Source organism: Pogona vitticeps, chromosome 1 (assembly GCF_051106095.1).
Source record: "Pogona vitticeps strain Pit_001003342236 chromosome 1, PviZW2.1, whole genome shotgun sequence".
Lineage (NCBI taxonomy): Eukaryota > Metazoa > Chordata > Lepidosauria > Squamata > Agamidae > Pogona > Pogona vitticeps.
The window spans coordinates 254,686,537-254,710,517 of NC_135783.1; the positions used below are offsets into that span (position 1 = coordinate 254,686,537).

Consider the following 23,981-nt stretch of genomic DNA (forward strand, 5'->3'; position numbering starts at 1 on the left):
TGAAAGATATGTAACCTCTCTTCTCCTACGTGGGCATGTTCTATCCCCACCGCCATTCCTTCCCCTACCCAACACCACCTCAATAGCTCCCCGCTCCAATGCCATCACCCCTTCCTGTTCCCTCAGATCCATTGTGGGTCTCTATATAAACTTGATGCCAATTAATAATCACAATAATAATATTTTTATTTTAAAAACCCTTCTAAAGCCTCTGCTCCCCTCCGAGCCAGGTGGCTGATGTTGAGGAGGGGGTGGGCCAGCCAGAGTCAGCAAGGGCCCAGTCCTGCAAGGCCGAGGGAGTCCAGGACAAATTCCCCCAGGAAGGCTGGCCACTGGCAGCAGCACAGCCACACTGTCTCTCACTCAGTGCCTGAGGGATGGCAGATGATGAAAAAGACTCCCCCAAAGGCAGGAATTCTGGTCCCATGGAATGCATGGGATTATGCTTTGTTTATCTCCTGTATTTTTTTCCAATGCTGGCTAATCATTCTCTGATCTGGAAATGTACCACGTAAGAAAACTATGATTGAATGTTTCAGCATTACAGACCATCAGCAGATTGGTATCAGCCATTTTCTAGGAAGAGGCTTCAGAGTCATTTGTTTCAAACTCCTGTTCAATTAGTCACAGCTTCATGGTTTAATTTAACATAAGTTATTCATTGACCTTGGCATTATTAGTTCCTCTCAAGATGTTCTCCACAGCTGCCTAGCCTTGGTTAATCCTGCAACTTTTTGACAGCTGAACACCTTAAACCAAATGCTATCCATGGGCCATCTCATGACAGCATGCTGAGCCACATTGTGACATCAGAAACAAGCATCAGCAATTCATGAGCTGTTAAAATGCCCATTTTACACTAAGCAACAAACACTATAACACTATCTACTCATGGTCAAGGGCTTTTTCATTGAAAGAATTAAGATACAATTTGACAGATTTCCATCAGCAAGGTATCATTTAACAGCCCAGAGTGTGTAGCCAGTGTTCCTATGATTTATCACAGATTACACATGGTAGGTCTCCTAATTCCTTAGCCAGAATGCTGTTGGGAGATGTAACAGTAACTGTGCAAGCCATTCTTACCTTCATCAGAGTCTGTTACATGGCCAGCCACACACTGGGGTGAAATAGATCACATGAACAACATGCCAGCAAAGAGGAGAAACTACTTGTGCCATTACCATTGTGCACTTGTTTCTACTAATAGGCTTCTGACCCTTGTACCTAGCTGCCTACTCAAGGAAGAATCCAGACAGATCGAACAAGAAGAAAGTATTGGTCTTCAGTAAGCAATGAGCTTGTTATCCTCCAGATATTGTTGAACTGTGGCTGCCATCATTCCTAGCATAGGCCAAGATGAGCAACCATAAGAGACCTCTACATCCAATATCTTGATGGCCATAAGTTCTTCACCTCAAAGCTGAAAGAAGGTTCTATGACACAACTAATCAACTCAAAAACAAATACTGTAAATATTACAGTATGATATTACAACACTAGGATGTTCTGGTTTGTATTTTGAAGCAGGGTATACTGTGTGTATAGCTTATCTTGCCTCAATAGGGATGAAATTCAAATGAGAAGCACTGATCTTACATAGATGGATATGATTTTAAAATTACTATTCTTATTGGGGGTATTTGTGGTCTATACATACGTGGCGAAAGATCATCACCAGGAATAAATCTGAAATAGTGGAGAAAAGTTTAGCTATTTTGGGTATGTTTAACTTGGAGAAGAGAAGACTGGGAGATTATATAATAACCACCTTCAAATACTTGAAGGGCTGTCACATAGAAGAGGGAGAAGCTTGTTTTCTCTGACTCCAGAGGGCATGACCCAAACTGATGGATTCAAATTGCCAGAAAGGAGATTTCAGCTAAATATAGTATTAAGAACTGTCTGACCATAAAAGCTGCTTTGACAGTGAAATGAATTGCTTCAGAAGTGGATGGACTCAGAAACTGGAGGTGTTGTGGTTTTTTTAAAAAAGAAGTTGGATGACTATTGGTCAGAAGCACTTTAACTGTGGACATCCTGCTTCAATAAGGGCCTGGATTTGATAATCCTTGGTGTCTCTTGTAGCTCTGCAGTTCTGTGATTCTATGATTCTACAGTTCTGCTTTCAAAGCTGATGCAGAGATTCAGAATGCTGAACCACATCCATAAAAAAATCCCCCTGCTCTTCTCTGAAGTAAATTACAGAGTTAATTTTTAAGTCATACACTAACAAAACCAAATAGCTCTCAGTAGTAAATGACCCATGAAAAATGTGTTCCAAGGGCTAAAGATCTGTGTCGAATGAGCTTCATAGCTCAACTTGTTTATAGACTGGGTAAGATGCTCAATGTCAGTTCATGTGCCAAAGGAATTTTAATCTTGCAATGGTAACAATGCACTGTCATAAGAGACAGTCTGGAATTCACCTGGGGGCTGTCAGTGGCAGTAACTTTGGGGCTGGATAGCCATCCACCATCTCAATGACATTCCCTCCTAGGGCTCCACTCACTGTGGAGCTGCTGCTCCCCTTGGTTTTAAATGTGGCCAGTTGGAATGGCCAATTTTCTTGGTGAACAGAATATCTTGGGACATCATGTCCGGCAACATGGGGAATTTAAAAACCGTTGCCAGCCCCTCAGAATTCTCTTTGTCTTCTGGAGCATCTCCCTCCCATCTACCTCATGTTGTTTTGAACTTTTCTTGAAAATGTTTGTTCTAAGTGGGTATCTGGACATATGTGGTTAGTCAATAAAGAACTGGAGTGTATCCTATAGGTTCACATCACAAATTTGATGGGGACATTTGGGAAGCAAGGGGATCGACCCTGGTGGTAATGATAGGGTACCTCAGGCACAGGATGCCCTCCATAATTGACCCACTTTACGGGGTTGAGATTTGGAAGGTCATATGGATACCTAGCTTGTGGACTGTTGCACACACCCCATTCTCTGGGTGACAGGCAGGGCCACACAGTGGCATATAGCCATGTGGTTACGCCTGTGTTTGTCTCCCTGGTTTTCATCAAACACCAAGTGGAGTGACTGAGGAAGATTGGCCTCCTATGCTAGTGTCAGAGACTACTGACAGCTAAAACCAGTAAAGCTATGACCATTTTTTCATCAAAACAGCTTATGCGTTTTTGGTTATTTGAGCTCCAGCCCTGGGGCCATCATCAGACTCGCTAACTATATTTAAAAAGTTGCTGCTATCTGTAGGAAATGCCCGTGACAGGAACAGTAACTGTAACTCTGGTCTGGGGTGGGGGAAAACCTACTAAATATGTAGCTATATAAATTGACCCATGCCTCTGATTTCAAACTTTGAACACTGCAGCATTGGGCATTTCAAGACAGTTTTTAAGGATGCAGCAATATATAGGTCCATATTAAATTTACTTGCCCAATTGCTCTAGAGATTAAATTGAATGGAACCTGGATTTGCCTTGACCAAGAAATACTGGTGTCCAGGTACCCTTGGAAGTGCATATACTCCTAGCTCTTACCTCTTCTGGTTCCTTCTTGACAAACCACAGTGGGAACAGACAGTATATACACTGATTGGCCACAACATTAAAACTACTGACAGATGAAGTGAATAGCATTGATTATATCATTACAAGACAACTGTCAAGGGGTGGGATATATTAGGCAGCAAATGAAGAGTCAGTTCTTGAATTTTATTTGTTGCAAGCAGGAATTGTGGGCAAGTGAAAAAAAATCTAAGTGACTTTGATAAGGGCCAAATAGTGATGGCTAGATGACTGGGTCAGAGCATCTCCGAAACAAGTTTTGTGGGGTGTTCCTGGTATGCAGTGATTAGTACCTACCAAAAGTGATGCAATGAAGGACAACTGATGAAAAAGCAGCAGAGTTGCAGCTAAGGCTCATTGAAGCACATGGGGAGTGAAGGCTAGCCCATCTCCTCTGATCACACAGAAGAACTACTGCAGCTCAGATTGCTGAAAAACTTAATTCTGGCCATAAAAGAAAGGTGTCAGAGCACACAGGGCATCACAGTTTGCTGTGTATGGGGCTGCGTATCCACAGACCGGTCAGAGTACCTGTGATGACCCCTATCCACCACTGAAAGTGCCTGCAGTGGGGACGTGAGCATGGAGCAATGGAAGAAGCTTGCCTAGCCTGATGAATCATGTTTTATTTTAGATCAGGTGGATGGCCAGGTGTGTGTGTGTGTTGTTCACCTGTGGAAGAGATGGCAGCAGGATGCACTATGGGAAAAAAGCTGTCCGGTGGAGGCAGTGCTATGCTCTGAGCAATGTAGTCCATAAATGGACAAAATCAAATATACTTGCTGTTAAGAACTGCATTTTGTTCTTTTGAGAAAACAAATTTTGGAAGTTCCCAGTATGCAAATCTATGAATGCAGAACATTGAAATTTGTCAGGTTTATTCCCTTCTTTGGCTTCTTTGACTTCTCCAGATTTCATATACAACAGTGAGGGGGAAAAAACAGGAAAGTGATAGCCATTTTGATTTTTCCAGTGTAAGTCAAGGAGGGGGCAAATAATCCAAATTTGCAGAAAGATTCAGATTCAGAGCCCAAACAAAATCAGGCAGGGCCTGTAAGTAGCCCCTTATCTCCAAGAAGATTTATGGGGTGCCGGAGACTGGGATGAGTACGAAATCCAGACAAACCTCTAACTGCTGAGCAGAGCCACTTAGTTCTCAGCCAGGTCCTGTCTAAATTCTTCCTCAAAAGCCAATCTCCTTTATTAAGAAAGCAACACACACAGACAAATCCATAAGCTATACTCAGAATAATCTGGCTCTGAAACTTTGGTAGCAAACACACGTGGCCAATTAGACATTCAGCTAGTCTGTGCAAGAACTAATACATGCAGATTTAATCATTACTGCTTTATTGAAAAGATTTGCTTTAGAAAAGAATTCAGTTGATAGTAAAATAGTTTAGTAGGTACATTTTCATATCAAGACCAACGGAACACTCCACTCCCCCACTCCAGCTGAAAAAATAAAGAAATAGAATTATGCTAACTAACAAAAAGCATAAATAGTCCATCTCACGTGTCTTGGGTCTTCATAGGTTGATGCTAGATGAAAACCAGTTGACTTCCATCAGTCCATGGTAGGAAAAATAGTCCATTATGGGAAAAGCACGTGTCTACCCTTTCTCAGTCTAACTCCATCTTTTTTCAACTCCTTACCATCTTCCTTCTTCTTCCCAGAATGCTTCATAAGGAACACCCCCTCCTGGGTCTTGTTGTTCCGCCTAACTTTCTCATGAAGCTTCAGTTGTTATCATACTTTGTGGCAGAATTATTTTGACTACGAAAGTCTCTGCTCTCTACTCATCTTAGCAACGAGATAACCAGAGAGCGAAGCTTCTCTGAAACAGCATGAAAAACTTTCCTACTACAGAGCAGACTTTAAATCAAAATGGATGCTATTGGGATAATCTTAGGACTACATATCCCATTCTAATACACATAAAAACACAAATCATCACAGGGCCTACATAACTATGGCCTAAACTAGGATCCAATCCAAAGTGGCAAAATGGCTTCTGATCTAAATCAGGGGTCTTGTGCTTAGCTTTAATTTACATCACCTATATCTTTAAGCCAGCGTAGATTTCTGTGCCAGGAAAGAAATATGTTACTATAAAATCTCCTTCCTTCTTTCCAAATACAGACTAATTACTTCATCTGTTATTTGTGACAACCCCCCCCCCCCACCCGAGCCTTGGACAAAGTGAAAAGATCTAAGTGAAAGAACAAGAAAATGAATCTCAGGGCAATCTGCAGCATTAGAAGCTATTTCCTACAGAATAAAGCTGTTGAATCCCTTAATCTTGGAAACTGGCTGCATAAACTAATGTATCAAAGCACACTTTATGAGTCTCAGACTCCCTAGAGTCTGCTCTGTATGAAATGAGATCCAGAGTTTGTGTTTTATCCAGCTGTAAAAGATTGCTCAGCAGCACCTGTGTGGACTTTGTGGAACAGTTCCAAATGTTGGGTGGGAGAGGGAAGTCACAGAATCAAAGATTAAAGGCAAGATCATGGAATCCAGGAACCAAATGTTTTTGTCATTTTGAAACCAAGAAAAGGAGCAACACTCAGTTCTCATTAAGCAATGAGAGAAAACTCTTATTGCTCCACCTTAGCGTGTTCATATGCAAACAAAATTGGAGTATAAAATATTTCCATAAACCAGGAAATAAATCACTTCCTGATAGAAAGTTCTCTGATGTCTGCCTTGCTTTAGATAGCTGGAATGAAGAAGGGAGGCCAGCTCTGGATTTTGTGCTTGCTTTGCAGCTGCTGCAGGAGCAAGACAATAGTGCAGATGGGTAAGGAAATCTATTTTTAATATTGTTTGTAAATGTTTCCAAATCTTAGATTTCAGCTATATAAACCTGGCAGTCTCTAGGCAGGTAAACAACAAATCAAACTGACCACATTTAAACATGGTTACATTATATTACATTCAAAGGGAATCATTAAGCATAATTGGAGTTCCTTTATAGATATCATTGAGACTTGAAAGTGTTTAATCATGCTCCATTTGCACTTTAATATGAAGTGAAAATTCTGTTCTACTTTCGGCAAATATTTTTGTCACTCAGTCTTTTAAACAGGGATATGTACTCTCTTCATGGTCACTTCAGGGTTGGGGGGGGGCTCCTCATTACGTTTTTCAATTGAGGCAGTTCCCCTAAAATCAATGAGCCACTTCACTATCTGCGTGCTTATCTCCAGTTGAAATACTTGGTGAGCTCAGTTGTGACTACTAGGAAGATAATTGGTGAGGCAATGACTTTAATAAAGTAATAATTTAGTTTGGTATATAAAAATCACCAGTGATCATCTCCACAACATGTTACAGTTGATACAATTATTTGGATAGACGAAGTACAAAATGGTGGAATCCTTCCATTCATATGAAGTGAATTAAAATCAACTAAATTAACCAGGGTAGGCCCATGAGACAGTAGGGGAAACACCACATATTTGGTGAAAGAAATGTAAATAGTACAAACAGATTGATATTAGCTGAAAATGTATTCATTCAATAAATCAAGGCATAGTTTCTACTGAGTTATTGTTTGCAAACTGTCTCTTCATAAAATTAGTTAATTTAGTCCCTTGGTATAATTATTTCATATTCTATTAAGTTCTTTGGTTCTTGGTATAACTTTGATGTATGCCTTTTCAAAATGAGTTTACTATATTTACAGCCTTAAACCCAAGAATCAATAGGTGGAAGAAGTTAAGATAGGCTGGCAGTGACCCTTTGATGCTAAAGAGGATCTTTGCCGGAGGAGGTCAGGAATTGGGAATGTCTCTTGGAAAACTGCACAGAAAACTTCAGACACTAAAATAAACTATTTGGGGGATAGATATAAATTTGGATCTGCTGCTTTCATAGGCTCTCCCTATCTTGTCCCATACCTTGCCAGAAGCAGAGAAATGAAAAATTTGAAAACAGTATCAGTGGCAATGACAAAGAAAAAGGCCAGGTCTACCTGATCCCCATCATCTTGCTACCTTCACCACCATCCCCTTTAAGACTCTACTTGCATTTAGGATTAAGTATTCTCCACTTTTGATTCTGAGCTAAAGCAAGGCATTGGGGTGGATTGAGAATTTGTCCAAAAACATATTTAAACTGTTCTGTGGTTTCTGTTCAGCATTCACTGTCGGTTCCACCTGCTGGCTTCTTCTTTTGACTGTCTGGATTAAGTATGTGGTGGGCTCAAATACTGAATGAGATGACAACATAATCATTTGCAGTCAATCAGATTTGGTTGTAGGATAACACTCATGGGGACAAATGAAGAACATGAGAAAGTTATCTTTTTAAACTACAACATTCAGAACCCCAAGTCAGTATAGAATTCTTAGAACATGAGTCAAGAAAATTGATGTCTCTAAGATCTGAAGCGCAAACAAGGGCTATTTTTTTAAAAAAACAAGCAATCCTCTTTAAAACAAGTGCTGAAAATGGTTGGAAAAAGGGATCTTTTGTGCTGTCTTAAGTATTAATGGGGGGGGAATAGGGTGTTGTGTTATCTTAATGAACTTTGAATCAGATACCTAATAGTAGATCTACAATTTTGCGTAGAGTATATGCAACACTGGCAAACAAATACAATCTTTATATCCATTACAGAAACTGCCAAAAGGTTCATGGTTTTGTTGGTTATGTATAACAATTCAGGGAACATCTGTTTCTATAGACACTCCCAGATGTGATAGTGTAATTTATGATCCTGGAAGAAAATGATCTTTTAATGAAAAATGGTCAGCATTCCTGGATATTTCACAACACTTCAGAGTTCACTGAACAGGAAAGGACTCATTTGATTTGAACAGAGATACAGTATCTTGCTTTGCTAGCACTTCCTGCAAGTGCTACATCAGTATGTAATAATGAACATGTTCCTTTCCACTGCCCCAATTGCTGCTTGCCAGATCAGCAAATATGAGTTTAATGTCACAGTAGTTCTTCAATTAAAACATGCAACACTCAATGTGTTATGTGCTACTGTCACACTGCCAATGTGTAAAGCAACTTCCCCTGAACTGATGGCCTTCAAATATTGACTGAAACCTCCAATTTTCCTCTTCTCGACACATTTGCTTAAATATAAGTCCCACTGACCTTAACGGGACTTACTTCCAAGTGCAGGATTGCATGATATTGTCTCTCAAGAAATGCCACGCTCCACCTGAAAGCATATTTTCTTTGATCTGGCTAGGCTGCATAAATATGATTCTATGATTCTATGAATATGTAGGAACAACCTTCCATATGTATATTAGTCACCAGGTAAGGCACCACATAAACAAACAGCTGATGTACTGCGTGAAATTCTCTTTCTGATATAATTCAGTTTGCAGAGTCATTCTTTGCATCCCTGGCTAGAAAATCAGCTTGTCGGGTGAGGGAGGGAGACTACAAATAGATTTCAGCTCTGTTCCACTTCGAAAGAGTTGGTCAGCATTCACATTGTTTATTTGTCCACATGTGTATGTATTCAGTCCCAGTAGCTGCACATCTACATAAGTTGATAAGAAAGCTGTTGTTAGACCGATGTATTTGGATGAGTGACACAGTATGATGAGGGATGGACTGGACCAAAATCTTGTAATGTAGCCTTGACAAACAAGAAAAAAAGCCAGTGTAGGATTTGTGAGGAACGCTGACCTTGTTTTCTTGGCAAAGGGTCTATATCCCACTTTCCTCTCACTCATTCAGTAGGGATATAACCACATAGCCAAATCTGATGGACATAGTGGAATCACAATGCATCGTCTTCACTATAATATTCCATTATTCACGATAACACAATGAATAAAATGCTTTCAGCCACACAAAAAAAGATGGATGGGTAGTAAAACATTTCTCAGATATGGATTACTTCAACATGTACAGTAATAATAGTTATTCTTCCAAAAAGGAACTTTTGGAGCTCTGCAAAAAATTCTTTATCAATGTAAGCTGGGAAATTATATATCCAGACTAGAGATGGGTTTCTCTGTTAGTTTTTGCTCTCCATGTCTCACCTGGTGGACAGTGCTTTTTTAATGGGCCATTTTCAGTTACAGAGCAAATGTTATTCCCTTCTAGCCCAGTTTTCACTTTTAACTGACCTTCATGATTCTGTGGTTACTGAGAATGCTCCAGCATCACTGAGCTGCTTTTTGGAAGATTACTCCTTTATGTTTTAAATTTGAAACATTTGTGTGGGTTTTCTGGGCTTACTCCAAGAAGGCAACTCTCACTTCCTTTTCATGCTCAGTGGCTGTCCTTGGGTACAAAGCTATTGGCATTCTGGGATGGAGTCCAGAATTAGGGGTAACATCTCAGAATTCTTTGGCTTCCGATGGACCACCTCCACGAGGATGGAAGATCTTCAAAGGTGTAACTTGTACATAAATGTGTGCTACTGTTAAATATCTGTGTTAAACCTTTTAGCGTTTTCTACATATTTAGACTTAGGACCATGTAAACAGCTGATTGTACCTTATAATACTTCTCACCTTCTTAATTCTGTCTGCAGTTCAGCGCTCTGCAGTCACTGCCAGTGCATGCTCCACTTGGGGTAATTTCCACTTTCAGACATTTGACCACACAACATTTGACTTCCCTGGACTTTGCCATTATGTATTTGCTTCCCACTGCAAAGATGAACATCAGGACTTCAATATAGAGATCATAAGGAGCATCAAGAATGGGATGACCATCTATTTCACAGCCACCATAGACGGAGTGCTTCTGGAGGTGAAAGAACCAGGCATCACTGTTGATGGGAAGGCGTGAGTTGGCTTAATGTGTGTCTATAATGTTCTGTTTTCTTAAGAATGTTCCTGCACAGTGAGAGCAGTGATACATAGCTTCATCTAGAGTCTGAAATAACCAGTGTTGAGGAAGTTTACATTTGTGTAGGGGGAGGCAAAAGGTAGCCATCCAGGTGTGATTAGACTGCATCTCTCATGAGGTCTCATATGATGAATACTGGGAGTTGCAGCTCAGTGACTGGAAACATGTGCTTTGCCCACCCTTGTAACTGTTCCAAAAGAAGGCAATTTCCAACATTTCACATGCTTCCAGACAGAGGGCTCAATAATACTACTAGTCGGAAAGCATTGCTTTGCCATTCCATTTTTAATCCCTCTTGAATATTTTTCTGCTAATTAAAAGGGGTGCTAATGGAAAGCTTGTCAGGATTACAAATGAATGACATCACCTATATTCCCCCTGCCCCTTCAATGACTGGGGCATGGCCATTACACAATCAAAGCTTTGCCTGAAGGGGCCAACTTTTTTGTGAGCTACTAAGGACATAGCAACAAAAATGATGCAGTCCTGGATTTCTGTTTTGATGTGTCTCTTATCTTTTCCAACTTGTCCTTCCTTCCTTCCTTCCTTCCTTCCTTCCTTCCTTCCTTCCTTCCTTCCTTCCTTCCTTCCTTCCTTCCTTCCTTCCTTCCTTCCTTCTCCTGTTCTCCCATAATACCTTGGAATCACTGTGCATTGCTTCAGATCACTGTGAATAATTGCAGTGGGAACTGTCTGGTGCTCATCAGTGAAACATGATTATCATCCCTTTTGTTCTCTATTTCCTACGAAAGAATGAGACAGACAAAGACTGACATCACTACATGGATCTTACATTGTTTTCCAGAGTGAGAGGTCTAACCACCAGAGACCTGTACATTTTCTAAATTGGAATGCCTCTAAATATTTATACACATGAGAGAAATGCAAATACATATGCTTTTTCAACTACAAAGCTCTTCTTCAGGTTCACATCAGTGTGGAAATAGTGTAATTTTATGTGTCTATTGAGAAGTGAGTACCAATGAATTCATTCTGGCATACTTTGATGTAAATATGTATAGGACTGAAGTGATAGGCTTCACTCTTACAAATATTAGGGAATGTGAACCATTGGACACATTGGCAGGAATCTTGCTATTTAGTGAAGTCACTCACAATAGATCTTTGAATCAGTGGGGATTTGTAATTTCCATTAATTCAAATGAGCCTACTCTAGTTGTGAATTTCTAAACAGCACTGAAAAATGCTATTGCAATGTCAGTCTCATTCATAATGTCAAGATTTGTTTTTGATTTTGTCTTTGGAATCCTTCATTATTGATAACTGGCAACTTTACACTCCATCTGAAATGAGCAAAGCAGTATCAGAGAGACTACCTGGGGCTGCCTTTTCTGAATTACTAACATTGAAAACATGGGAGACCTTATCAGTTGAGGGAAACCTTTTCGAGAAACTGTATTTTTTCGAATCAGTATATGTAAACCCCAATGTGTATCAAAAAAGCAGTGGGGTGGGGGAAAGACTGTTGCTTTATTTCATCAGGGCGCATGGGTCTCTGTGTACCAAAGCAAAGCATGCCTCATTAAACAGTTATATGTAACTGTATAGATATGCGTTCAAGGAAAATAACTAGAGTAGACATATAAATTAATGGTGCATTTCTAGGTGGGAAAAGATCTCAATCTCTGTCATACAAACTTTCTATTTCCTGGAGCAAAAGGGAACTCCTGTACTGATAACAACTGTGGATAGGAAAAAGTTGACTTGTTAATTGCAGTAACATGGGAGGGAAATTATTTACTTTGCAAGCATTTTCCTGCTTTGCAGCTTTTATCAATATATGGAGCTCTTCCAACTGCTACTTTTGCCCAAAGTCACAGTTCTCTTTAAAGGTATTATGTCCTTTGCATCACATGAAGACACATATCACAACAATTGTCACACTCCATTTGCATAGATTGCAGTGAGTGTAGTAAATGAATAAGTATCTAATTGAAACAAAACAGACAGCAGTTGAAAGAAGCCCCTAAATATTGTCCAGTATTGTTAAAAAGATCACTTTGGACAAAAAAATAATCACAATTCTATAATATGGGAAAAAATTTCTATTTTTTTTATTTATTCTATTTATATCCTGCCTATCTGGTCAATTACGACCACTCTAGGCGGCGGAAAAGTTACTTTTTGGACCATAACTTCTATAATCCTCCAGCAATCATGTTAGCTGGGGGATTCTATGAGTTGTAATCCAAAATTCAACATTTCTAAGCTCTGAGACATATGTGTCAGTGTGACGTTTACCCATGGCCCCTGTATGTTTCACCAAACACAGAGCTCACAAAGGTATCCCAACACGCCCTTTAACACGCTGCCACCAGTTGATCTCTTTATCAACCTATATTTCCTATGAAAGACTGAGGTCCATTCAGTATTGAACTTTTAAACAGAATCAGGTTTATTGATTACAAGTTGTTTTAGGACTAGTTCTTAAGCACATTCTTAAAGTTACACAAAGTTTCAGTATTTTACTTTAACCGCTTCTATCTTAATTAATACAGGTCACACTCTGACTAATCACTCCTTAAACATTCTCTCTTCCTCTAACCTCCGAACTCTTTTTCCCTTCCAAAATGTCTCACTGAGCCACCTAGATGCTGACTCACCCCTCCCTTCTAGTTTCTCTGGCTCCGCCTCCCAACAGCTCTCATTGGTACATGCAAATAATCTTCTACCTGAGCCAAAGCAGGTTGATCGCTACAGTCAGTGACCAGTGAAAATTAAAATTAATAATAACTCTTCAAATGTTTGAAGAGAGAATCACTCGTTGTACAAAGAACTTTGGACCTTTGTGTCTATCTGTGATGTAACAGTACATTTTTGCTTGTTTATATGTTTGCCACTTTAATTTCATTTATAAAAACTCACATAACCATATGACTAGATTTTTAGAGGATGATAAGGATGGTTGATACCTCTATCAGACCACTAAAATACAGGCAGCATTCTCCCTTGTCTTTGTTGTGTACAAAGACCACATCTCCCCTTTCCCCATTTTTTCTTAAATAAAATTGTCTTAGAGGCAAAGTATATTTGTTCAGTTTTACTTTAGAGCTCTTTTCCTTGTTTAGTGTTTGACAGTGTATTTTCATTTTTAATGTTGGATTTTCCTGGGGATAATTTACAGCCTTTCTCAAGTTGCCCCTTTGGTTTTTTTCTGATGATCTTCAAATGGTGGTTGCAATCTCGCCAGTGGCTCCCATTAATCAAAGATGTGAATGGCAGGCAAGATGCAGATATAAGAGAAAGACGCTGAAGTCATTCTGCATCCCCAAAATCAACTGGGGACAGTGGAGCCTTTCCTCCTGTCTGTACTCCCAATGAGCTGTGCAGTTTTCTGTCATGTGAAAGGAGAGGTATGGAAAAAAGACAAGAAATTCCTGCAGAGGAAACTATGGGGGCATCTCTCTCTCTCTCTCTCTCTCTTAATTAATTTTTTTATTTTTTAAACAAGAGGAGTGACAGAAAGGAAAAGGGGAGTTGAGGTTAAAGGGGCGAAAGAGAAACAATCACATACTAACATCCATTCTATACCTATTGCCATATCAAAATTCCACATTACTCTATTTACTCTTTTCTGCCTTCTAGGTTTAAGTTCACATTTCAATATATGCTATTCATACGTTGCCTGTTGATTTAGTCCACTTATAAAATAAGTCCCATTTTTTCTGTTGTCTTTTGTAAAGGACAGTCCTTCATTACTTCTGATAAAATGTCCATTTCCACTATTTCCCGTATCTTCTCAATAAGATTTTCTTGTTTCGGTATCTCTCTCTCTCTCTCTCAACACTGGGGACCAAGGGTCAGGTTCTCTAATTGAAATAGCATCAATGCAGCATATAGGCCAAATGTGTTATGCTCCCTTTTTCATCTACATATGTGGCAAGAACACCAGCGTAGCCTGTTACCAAAAGAGGGTAAGAGAACAGGAATGTTGGCAGCATTGCAGGTACAACACAACAAGAACTGGCAGAAGACCAGCAGGGGCAGATAACTTGGAATGACTTCTCAGATATGACATGGCTTCAGTTTCCAGATTAGAAGAGATAGTAAAGTTTATTAAAGTGTTATTAACGTTTCCCTTTTCTTTTTTCTTTCAGAATTTCTTTACCATTCAGCTTGAAGAGTATTTTAATAGAAGATGCTTACCCTTACTTGCAAGTCACCTCCAGACTAGGCCTGACACTCAAGTGGAATTGGGGTGACACTCTCCTAGTATGAAGCTCCAGTTAGTTGGATTTGTTCTAGTGCATATTAGTTATGGTATACTGTGATGGGTTACCCAGTCTTCTTTACACAGCATAGTTTGCTACCTCTGCTATTAACTAATTGGGGCTATACAGTAGCAATAATAATTTATCTGAATTAATAACCTTTCATGTGATCCCTGAGTTCAGAGGGAAAGAGTGTGACACTCCCTTTCTGACCTTTTGTTGAAATATCATCTATGAGGCAGAGTTTTATTTTAAATGACTTGTGTATTTAAATTAATTGGATTAAATACTCTAAGCATGGTGCAGGGTATTTGTTTTCTTGGAAATACCCCAAGAGAAAAAAATAATTCCATATTTGCAATCAGAATTAAAAAGAGAAAATAACTAATACTTGGTGCTACCTTTATACATGGTTCTTTATCCATCTCTAAACACCAGAGACTATTAGACCCCATAGTGGTAGACATGCATTATAGCTCTGATTGTGTCTTATTTATCTGCTTGTCTCTTTTTAGCTGGGTTTAGAAGATACATACAAGGGGAAAATATGTGGCTTGTGTGGGAACTATGATGGCAGCAGTAAAAATGATCTTTTTTTGCATGGTAATTTGCTTTCCATCTAACTATTTGCTTTCCATCTAACTATTTATTATTAACTTCGATGAAATAGCCATGTTATGTCTGGCCCTGGTCACATGAGGGAAATGTTCTCTAGTTCTTCCAGTACTTTCCATACCTCAGTTGTACTGATTCTCCGTCATGTGGTATATATACTGAGGCAAAAGTCCCAATAACATTTAGCGGTAACGATTTATTTCCTGCTATTTGAATCATTATCACTGGCTACACCATGGTACCAGTTTATTTTCTCTCTTACTTCAAGGGGCAATTCAGCCCTATCTATCTATCTATCTATCTATCTATCTATCTATCTATCTATCTATCTATCTATCTATCTATCTATCTATCTATCTATCTATCTATCTATCTATCTATCTATCTATCTATCTATCTATCTATCTATCTATCTATCTATCTATCTATCTATCTATCCATCCACCCACCCACCCACCCACCCACCCACCCACCTACCTACCTACCTACCTACCTACCTACCTACCTACCTACCTACCTACCTACCTACCTACCTACCTACCTACCTACCTACCTACCTACCTACCTACCTACCTACCTACCTGTATATATCTATAAATAAAAGAAGCTGGGCAGGTTGTGCACACAGGCAATTCCAGTAAGGAATACACCAATACAAGAGAGGTACAAAATAACACACCCTTCCCAGAGAGAGTGGAAAATAAACTGCTGGCCAGGAAAATGTTTCGATCTTGACTGCATCATGTGACTGGGGGAAAAGCAATAATCTAACTGGGAAATAACTAGAGAATGTTTCCCTCGTCTGACCAGGGCCTCTGTTGCAGTAAAAACACTAAAGAGTCTTGTGGTATTTGAAAAGCTAAGAAGTTTTAATTTGGCATAAATTTTTGTGGACTGCATCCTGTTTCATCAGATGCATGGAGTATAGCCTCAGAAGTATGTATTCAAATATAATGGAGGGGGAGGAAACCTCTGTTTTATCACCCACCAATAATTACTGAAATACACTTAACTGTCACCATTAAGATGATCACCAAAGTAAATCTCAAATCTCAAAGTAATTTCAAGAATGCTGTCAGATAAGAAGGAGAAGCTTTTGTCACATTAATCCAAATTCTGATCAAGAGGGCTCTGACTTGAAAAGATTTAGGGCCTGTCAGAACTGAAATAGGATTCTGAGGAAGCAGAGCAAGTCCAATCTGAACCTGAAATGTTGTTACCATCTCTGAGATTTAAAAAGGACCCAGGCACAGACAGTGTGTCTGCAAAAACTGATAGAAAACCATGGTGTACTGAGTGAAGAGAGAAAAGAGAAGGTGTAGTTTTGTGTCAGATAGCTGCAGCTTCTCAACATAATGAATAGTTTATAAGTACAGTAGGTACAAATGCTCTAACTATATACAGAGAAGAATGGTAGCAAAGGTTTATCCAGCAAGCATATTTTTTAAATATATTCTTTATTCATTTTCATGGGGATAGGGGTTATGGTACAAATAGGGGGCCAGGTAAGGGGGGGAAGGGCAAGAAAGGCTAAAATTCCAGAGAGCGAAAAGTATTCTTACATCCGTTTATACAATTGTATTAAAGATGGAAATCATAAAAAGAGGGGAAAAACATTATAACAATTTTCCATGATATTTGTCATTACTAATCTTCCATTTTCTTAGACCTTCTCTTTCTTTTTATCTTTAAGTTTACTAGTTTTATAGGTTTAATATTATTCTGCCAATTTATATCTATTGCTGTAAATCAATGTTATAGCCATTAGCTTGCATTTATTTATCATATATTCTTTCACCACAAAATACCTTCTTAAATTTCATCTCCACTGCTTCACCTCCATATTCTAACCAATATTTTGTGCCCCTGTTATCGTATTGTTTTTTCATTTTCCATCTTATGGACCATGCATCCATTCTCAAGAGTTTCATCCAATACACGCATCTACTCCTTTGTCCCATGTGCCACAGCATGTGTCCCTTCACCTCGATTCTTCTCCCTTTCATAGCAAAATTCGTAGGAAAGTTCACCATTTGCTGTACTTCTGCTGCTGACATCTCCGTAAGAGGGATTAACAAATTGGCTCTCTGCTGCATTATACCTTCACCTTTTTCTTCTGGAACCTTCTGTAGTTTAAGAATAAAATTGTCTGTCTCTATTTGTGGTTTTAAAAAAATTGGTTCCCTGTTGCAGATTCACTTCTTCCTCCATCTTCACTGTAAATTCCATTTGTGTCCCTATGTCTCCAACTTGTTGAAACAGCTGATCCATCTCTGCTTTCATCTGGTACAGTCCCTTAAGTATAATGTTTTGAATATTCTTGAGAAAGACTTGTTGCACCATAACTGGAAGTAGTATCTGGATTTCTTTCCAGCAGGTAGTGACCACAATAGTTATTCACAATAGTAGCTTGGTGCAGAAGGTTGACAGGAGGAAGGGCTTTCCCCAAGACTGTTTCTGGCTGCTTCACAGATTTAAATCCATCAGTAGTTTATGGTTATATTGTCCTGCGGGAGTGAGTTTTATTGCTGCAATATATGCAAAGTTGTTTTTCTCCCTCCTTCCTCCTCCTTTCTTTCTGTTTCTCTCAACCAAGCCTCAGATGAAGGGGGGAGAGTGTTCACCAGTCTGGCCAGATATATGTCTAGTCACTTTCTTTGACAGATTACACATACACTCTTCGTTGTTTAGGTCCTTAAGAGTTCCATATGTAAAACAAGCCACTTACCTCAAGTTTTGATCAAGATGATTTTCCAAAATCCTGTAGTTTTCCACTCTCTGCCTTTGTGACATTCACAGCTCTGTGTCAAAGACGGCACCCACTCAGTTTTGGCTTCCAGATTGCGACTTCAAAGAGAGGCTAGTCCAGAAATCTCCCAGGCCACCACCTCCACTTCTCAGTCAGATTCTATTGCTTCAGACTTTCACTTCTCCTAGTAAAGGTCCTCCTCCCCCCCAAGTTTGGAGGGGTCAAAACCAAGTGGTCTCAGTCAGTCTCAGGAGCCTCTTGAAACCCAACCAGTCTAGCTGCAATGAAGCCCTGCCTTCTCCAGCAACCATATTCTTAGGAACAAACATTTTGAATACCCTCAGTACCAACAGGCACCCTCAGTACTAACAGGCTGAATATGTGTGAAATAGGCAGCATACAGGATCAGAGTAAGACACTGGAAGTGCAAATCTGTGTAGTTATATTATGTATTCGTTTCTGAACCAGTATTTTATTTTAGGCTTTTAAGGACTATTCACCTAGATCTGCTTTCTTTGTGATCTGGATCTTCTGCTTTGGGCAATATCTGGGACTTTGTTTCTGACATACGCTCTGATTAATTTTCCCTACAAGCAACTCTTAATCGAACAGTGTTAGTGAATTATAATCAAGAGATTATATTTGTAGCATTCCGTCCAACCTGTGTTTTTATTATTTTTGTTGCAGTTTTGTTATTTGAAACACACACACACACATTTGTACAGTTCATTGTTTTAATGTTCACATAAAAAAGCTAATCTCACAGAACTCAGAGACTAGTATACACTCATTTAGATTCTTCCCCCCCCCCCCAATATCCTTTCAAAGATCTCAGGCTGACAGCAGTGAATGTAAACATAATACAATACAACATTAAAATCATACTTCCATGATAGCTTGTACTAATACAGTGGTGCCTTGCTTAACGAGCACATTGTTTAACGACGAATCCGCATAGTGATGCGGATTTTGTGATCATTTTTACGATCGCATTGCGATATTTTCTATGGCCGAAAATTGCATTGCGATGATCGGTAAGCGTTTCGCTTACCGATCTTCGCATTGCGATGTTTTTTTAAACAGCTGATCGGCGGTTCCAAAATGGCCACCAGGTGCCCAAATTGACCACTGCAAGTGTTTTCGCGCCCTGCTCTCGCTTACTGAGGGCACGAAAATGGTGGCGCTATGGAGGAACTTCGCTGAACAGTGAGTTTGGGAGCCAAAGGAACACATTAAACGGATTAACGTCGCTATGCGGGGCACCACTGTACATGTATTTTCAACTTTTGCCTAGAAAACAACAGTATGACCAAAAAAATGCTATTGGACGTCTTTCTCACACAAACATAGACACTGTGATTCCTTATTTTATTCTACATGCATGATGAGGGGGTGTGGTGTATGCAATTGATATATTCTTATATCAAAAAGAAGGGAATTGGTTTGAAATTCCCACTCAGCTAGAACTACACAGGCCTATGACCATTGTGGGGTACAATATGGTTTGTGTATACAGCCAAAATGAGTAGGGAAAGAAATGCCACTTCACCAGATACAGTGGTGCCTCGCAAGACGAACACCTCATGGGACGAAAAACCCACAAGACAAATGGTTTTTGTGAATGCTGTGGTGCCTCACAAGACGGCTTCTTCTATGGCCATGCTTCGCAAGATGCTCTTGTTCCCCAAGACTGATGCCTCGCAAGATGAAAATAATCCATTTGTCTTGCAAGGTTCCCATAGGAATGCATTGCAATGCATTCCTATGGGAAACCGCTTTTTGCAAGATGAAAAATTTTGTAAGACAGTGCTACTCATGGAACAATTTACTTTCATCTTGCGAGGCACCACTGTATATGAAGCCCCAGAGGTAGATAATTATACACAAATAAGGTACAAGGAGAAATGTGGAATCTGATAAAAATGCAGAAGAAACTTGGACAACATTTTCTGTGTCATTTGTACAGAATGATTGGCACTTGATTTGTCAGTAGTGTGGATATCCACCTTTTTGTACATAAATATAATAAGCCAATTTCATTCAATTAAAAACATACAAATTAGCTAATTTGCCATAATCTTGCGTTTGCGATTGATGGAACCATTGGTCTTGAACAGATTATCAGGTGTTCCACAGTAGTTCTAACCCCCCATTTTAGCTGACCTATTTTGTGTTTCAGTGTACAGGACTAGAACCAACTCAAAGTATCCAGTACACTGTAGATATTCTGCTAGTGTGACAATGGCATTTAATGTTGATCTTGTGTATGTCCTTGTTGGGGGGATTTTACAGGTCATTCAGTAGCCCCATGGCAATTTGGAAACCTTCAGAAAGTAGAAGATCCAGCAAACAAATGTCCTGATGTATCTGGAGATACGGGAAAACATGCAAGCAACTCCCATCAGCAAGATTATTGCAAAAAGAGATATGTAAGTTGTAAACAAAAAATAGAGGAAAACAATAGCTGATGTTTGACAAATTCAAAGCAGACATAAGATGAGTAGTGCTCAAATTGCAAGCAGGTCTGAGGGAGCCTGGCCCCATTACTGTTCATGTTAGTACTCTTAGCTACTCTTCATAGAAGGCTACCATGGTCATGACTTGGCTGGTAATTGTATGGCCCCCACCATAGGGCAGTGGTCAGCAGTTTCTGACATTTTGCTAAAAATTGTCTGTGATCTGGCTTACCATCTCGTTGTCTCTGGCTCATCAACTCTTTGTTCAGCATCTTGATGTTAATGGATATACCTCTAACCTTTCTCTGTGCATAGACATGCCTGTTATGAACAGATTCCCTCTACTTTTTACTGGCATTCTCATGGCATAAATTGATAATGCTGCCTTTTAGAGTACATAAAAAGCAAACACCAACCATCATACTAGATCATGAATATAAAAAATTTCTTGCTGATTTCCCCCCCTCATAATGAGCTATTATTTCATGGCAACCCAAGGAAGATGGGCAAATGATAAGACAAGCTACAAAACTGGCCAATAAATACACCCTCTGGCTTACAGAACTCTTCATCTGCTACCAACCCCATTGGCCAATATGCAGGCATGGGGTGGAGATGCATGCCAACATCCAATGCCCCACCTCTCGGCTGGCATTGATTGGTACAGCTGCCTACTTGTGCTAAAATTGTAAGTGATGCATGGGTATTGAAAAGGTATTGATGTAGTATAAAAATGATAGCTCAGTAAGTTAGGTATCCGACTGCAGAGCCAGAGTTTGGAAGTTCTATTTCCAACTGTACATCCCAGGAGAGCCAGCCTGTGTGGTTTTGGGTAAACTGCACAGTTCCAGAATTCCCTCAGAAGGAATGGTAAAACATTTCTCTTTACCTAGAAAACTGCAAGAAGGCTCACCGTAAGACTTGAACTGACTTGAGAGAACACAATTATTAGTAGCATAGAAACAATTGGCTTGTATTATGTGAAACATGGCAATGTGTCCAAATGACCAGCAGGTGGCGTTTAGTGAATTAGCAAATTGCTCGATCTGTAACTTACTCCTTCAGTAACTTGCAGTGACCATATCTCGTTTGCCTCACAAATATAAAGACTCAGTCTAAACATCTGTCACGATAGCAGCTTGCCAGCCTCCTAAGTTACGAGTATTGTAGTTTACCACCCTGGTAAAAGAAATAGAGATTTCTCTTTAAAAAATTCCAACTTTACCAACCAAGCAAAATGATATTGTTGACAGTTGAGAGGAAGATAAGGACCTTTAAAATGGTACAAATAGCATCCCAAAGAGATAGCTGGGCAAGGAACAAATGACAAGAGGAGAGCACCTTTATAGGGGAGGAGAGTCTGCTGGGGTGAGGGTAAGATTTTTGCAAAGACTTATGCTGGTGTGATTCTATAATTGGTTGTGCTTTAGTTTATCATATTTCAGGATTTCGTAAGTTAACTATTAGTGTAACTGTAACCCAAACAAAAATCAGGGAAGCGATGGTGCTGAGTTGCACTATACGTGTAAGATCTAACATTCCTCTTTTTCAGAAATCGAAATGCAAGAAAGTGCTTTCCCATTTTGGGAACTGCTCCAAAGCGGTCAGTGTTGATGATTACCAAGCCATCTGCGTGGATGACATGTGCAGCTGCTCTGAGAAATCGTCTCATTCTGACCTGGTGGCAAAGTGCGTGTGCAGCACCCTCAGCCAGTACGCCCGAGACTGTGTCCTCAGGGGTGGAAATCCTGGAAAATGGAGATCCAAAGAGCTTTGCTGTGAGTCAAGGAAAATGATGAAGGCTGGGTGGGTCAGGGAAGACAAAGCATGGCACTCCGGGTATTGTTGAACTGCAACTCCCATGAACCACAGGCAGCAGGGGGATGCTGGGAACTGCAGTCCTAGAATATCTGGGGATTGCATGTTTCCCACCTCTTTTCTATGCCATTGGTGTAATATTCATACTTGCAAGTAGCAACTGTGTTTCCTTTTCAAAATGCTTTTTTTCTTCCTTAGGACAAACACTTGAATTAGTTCTCTTTTGTGCTGACTGTTTCAAGAACTAAAGAACAGCATAACCATAAGATTCCAAAATGCAGCCTTGTATTATACTCAGGAGGAACTCCTCTTGGCTTAAGTGGACTTTCTTTCAAATATGTTTATATCGTATAGTGTTGAGAGTTAATGTTTTTTTTATTATGGCATTCATAATAGCATGTCAGGAGCTTCAAAGTTTACCTAGTAAAACCAGAGAATCAGGAAACCAACAGGGTGAAGCAAAATAGCGTTCAAATGCTTTAGATTTTATGACGTAGCTACAGTCAAATCAGGATGTTGTATTTGATTGTTTACAACTGATGGCCTAAAATCTTGTTGCATAGATAAGAAATTTTGTAACTTTTAGTCCATTCCTAATGGGCATAATAAAAGTCCCTGATGCAATACTCAGGGCCACACGAACAATTCTCGGGGGCACATGCACATTCTGGCTTGGTGTGTGAACATGCACAGCTGAGAACTGTGGCAATGATTCTCTATTTGCTGGCTAGGAATGGTCTGAAAGTTATCAGTTTTCTTACCCAAGCAACAGGGTTTCAGCCATTGATCTATTGTCAAGGAAAATATCTGATACAAGAAAGCTGAAGAAAAGAGAGAGGCCCTATAGAAGGGGTCTAGATGCACTAGGGACATGGTGGCACTGTGGGTTAAACCACAGAAGCCTCTGTGCTGCAAGGTCAGAAGACCTGCAGTCATGAGATCAAATCCATGCAACGGACTGAGCTCCCGTCACTTGTCTCAGCTCCTGCCAACCTAGCAGTTCGAAAGCATGTAAAAATGCAAGTAGATAAATAGGTATCACCTTGGTGGGTAACGGCATTCTGTGTCTAGTCACACTGGCCACATGACCACGGAAACTGTCTATGGACAAATGCTGGCTCTATGGCTTGGAAACGGGGATGAGCACCACCCCTAGAGTTGGACACAACTGGGCTAAATGTCAGGGGGAACCTTTAAATGCAGTTGTTTTTTTACGAGAGAGAGAGAGAGAGAGAGAGAGAGAGAGAGAGAGAGAGAGAGAGAGTTCAGTTCATCTCTATTTAGATGCATACCACTGGTTTTAAAAAAATGCAAGATCAATTTTGATGAGAGTCACCAATGTTACTTTTTATTTATTTGTTTGGGTGTGTAGTCCAGAAATGTCCAGACAACCTGGTATATAAGGAATGTGGAAACCCTTGTGTTGACACCTGCTTCAACCCAGAAAGGAGCAAACTATGTAAAGCCCCATGTGCTGATGGCTGCTTTTGTCCTGAGGGTGAGACCATTATATTATTCATCATTTGAACAGCATTGTAAGTACTGTGCAAGGCTTTCTTTGCACATCATGTCAGCAACCCTGTGAAACAAATCACTAGTACACCTATTTTTCAAGGGCTAGCCAGAGAACAGTGGTTAATTTCTAAAAGGGTGCAATGGCAGGGCTGAACTATAAATCAACCAAAAAGCCTTGTGGTCTCGGATGGAGATGTTCAGACCAGCTGCACATTTTTTTCAT

General features: G+C 39.8%; 1 protein-coding gene across 4 annotated transcripts in view; it reads left to right on the top strand.

Annotated features, from left to right (window-relative positions):
* Positions 1 to 6,043: 6,043 nt before the first annotated feature.
* Positions 6,044 to 23,981, top strand: part of LOC110089507 (mucin-5B) — a 78,489-nt gene continuing 60,551 nt past the window's right edge. For 3 of the 4 annotated variants that reach the window (XM_072985639.2, XM_072985641.2, XM_072985640.2), the window contains exons 1-7: positions 6,045 to 6,336; positions 10,054 to 10,309; positions 14,492 to 14,606; positions 15,121 to 15,208; positions 20,262 to 20,398; positions 21,978 to 22,203; positions 23,616 to 23,741. In XM_072985639.2, coding sequence (XP_072841740.2) covers positions 6,261 to 6,336; positions 10,054 to 10,309; positions 14,492 to 14,606; positions 15,121 to 15,208; positions 20,262 to 20,398; positions 21,978 to 22,203; positions 23,616 to 23,741 — 1,024 coding nt within the window. In that variant the 5' untranslated portion in view covers positions 6,045 to 6,260. Of the gene's footprint in view, positions 6,337 to 10,053; positions 10,310 to 14,491; positions 14,607 to 15,120; positions 15,209 to 20,261; positions 20,399 to 21,977; positions 22,204 to 23,615; positions 23,742 to 23,981 lie in introns of all 4 variants that reach the window. The other variant, XM_020812621.3, reaches the window with a different exon arrangement.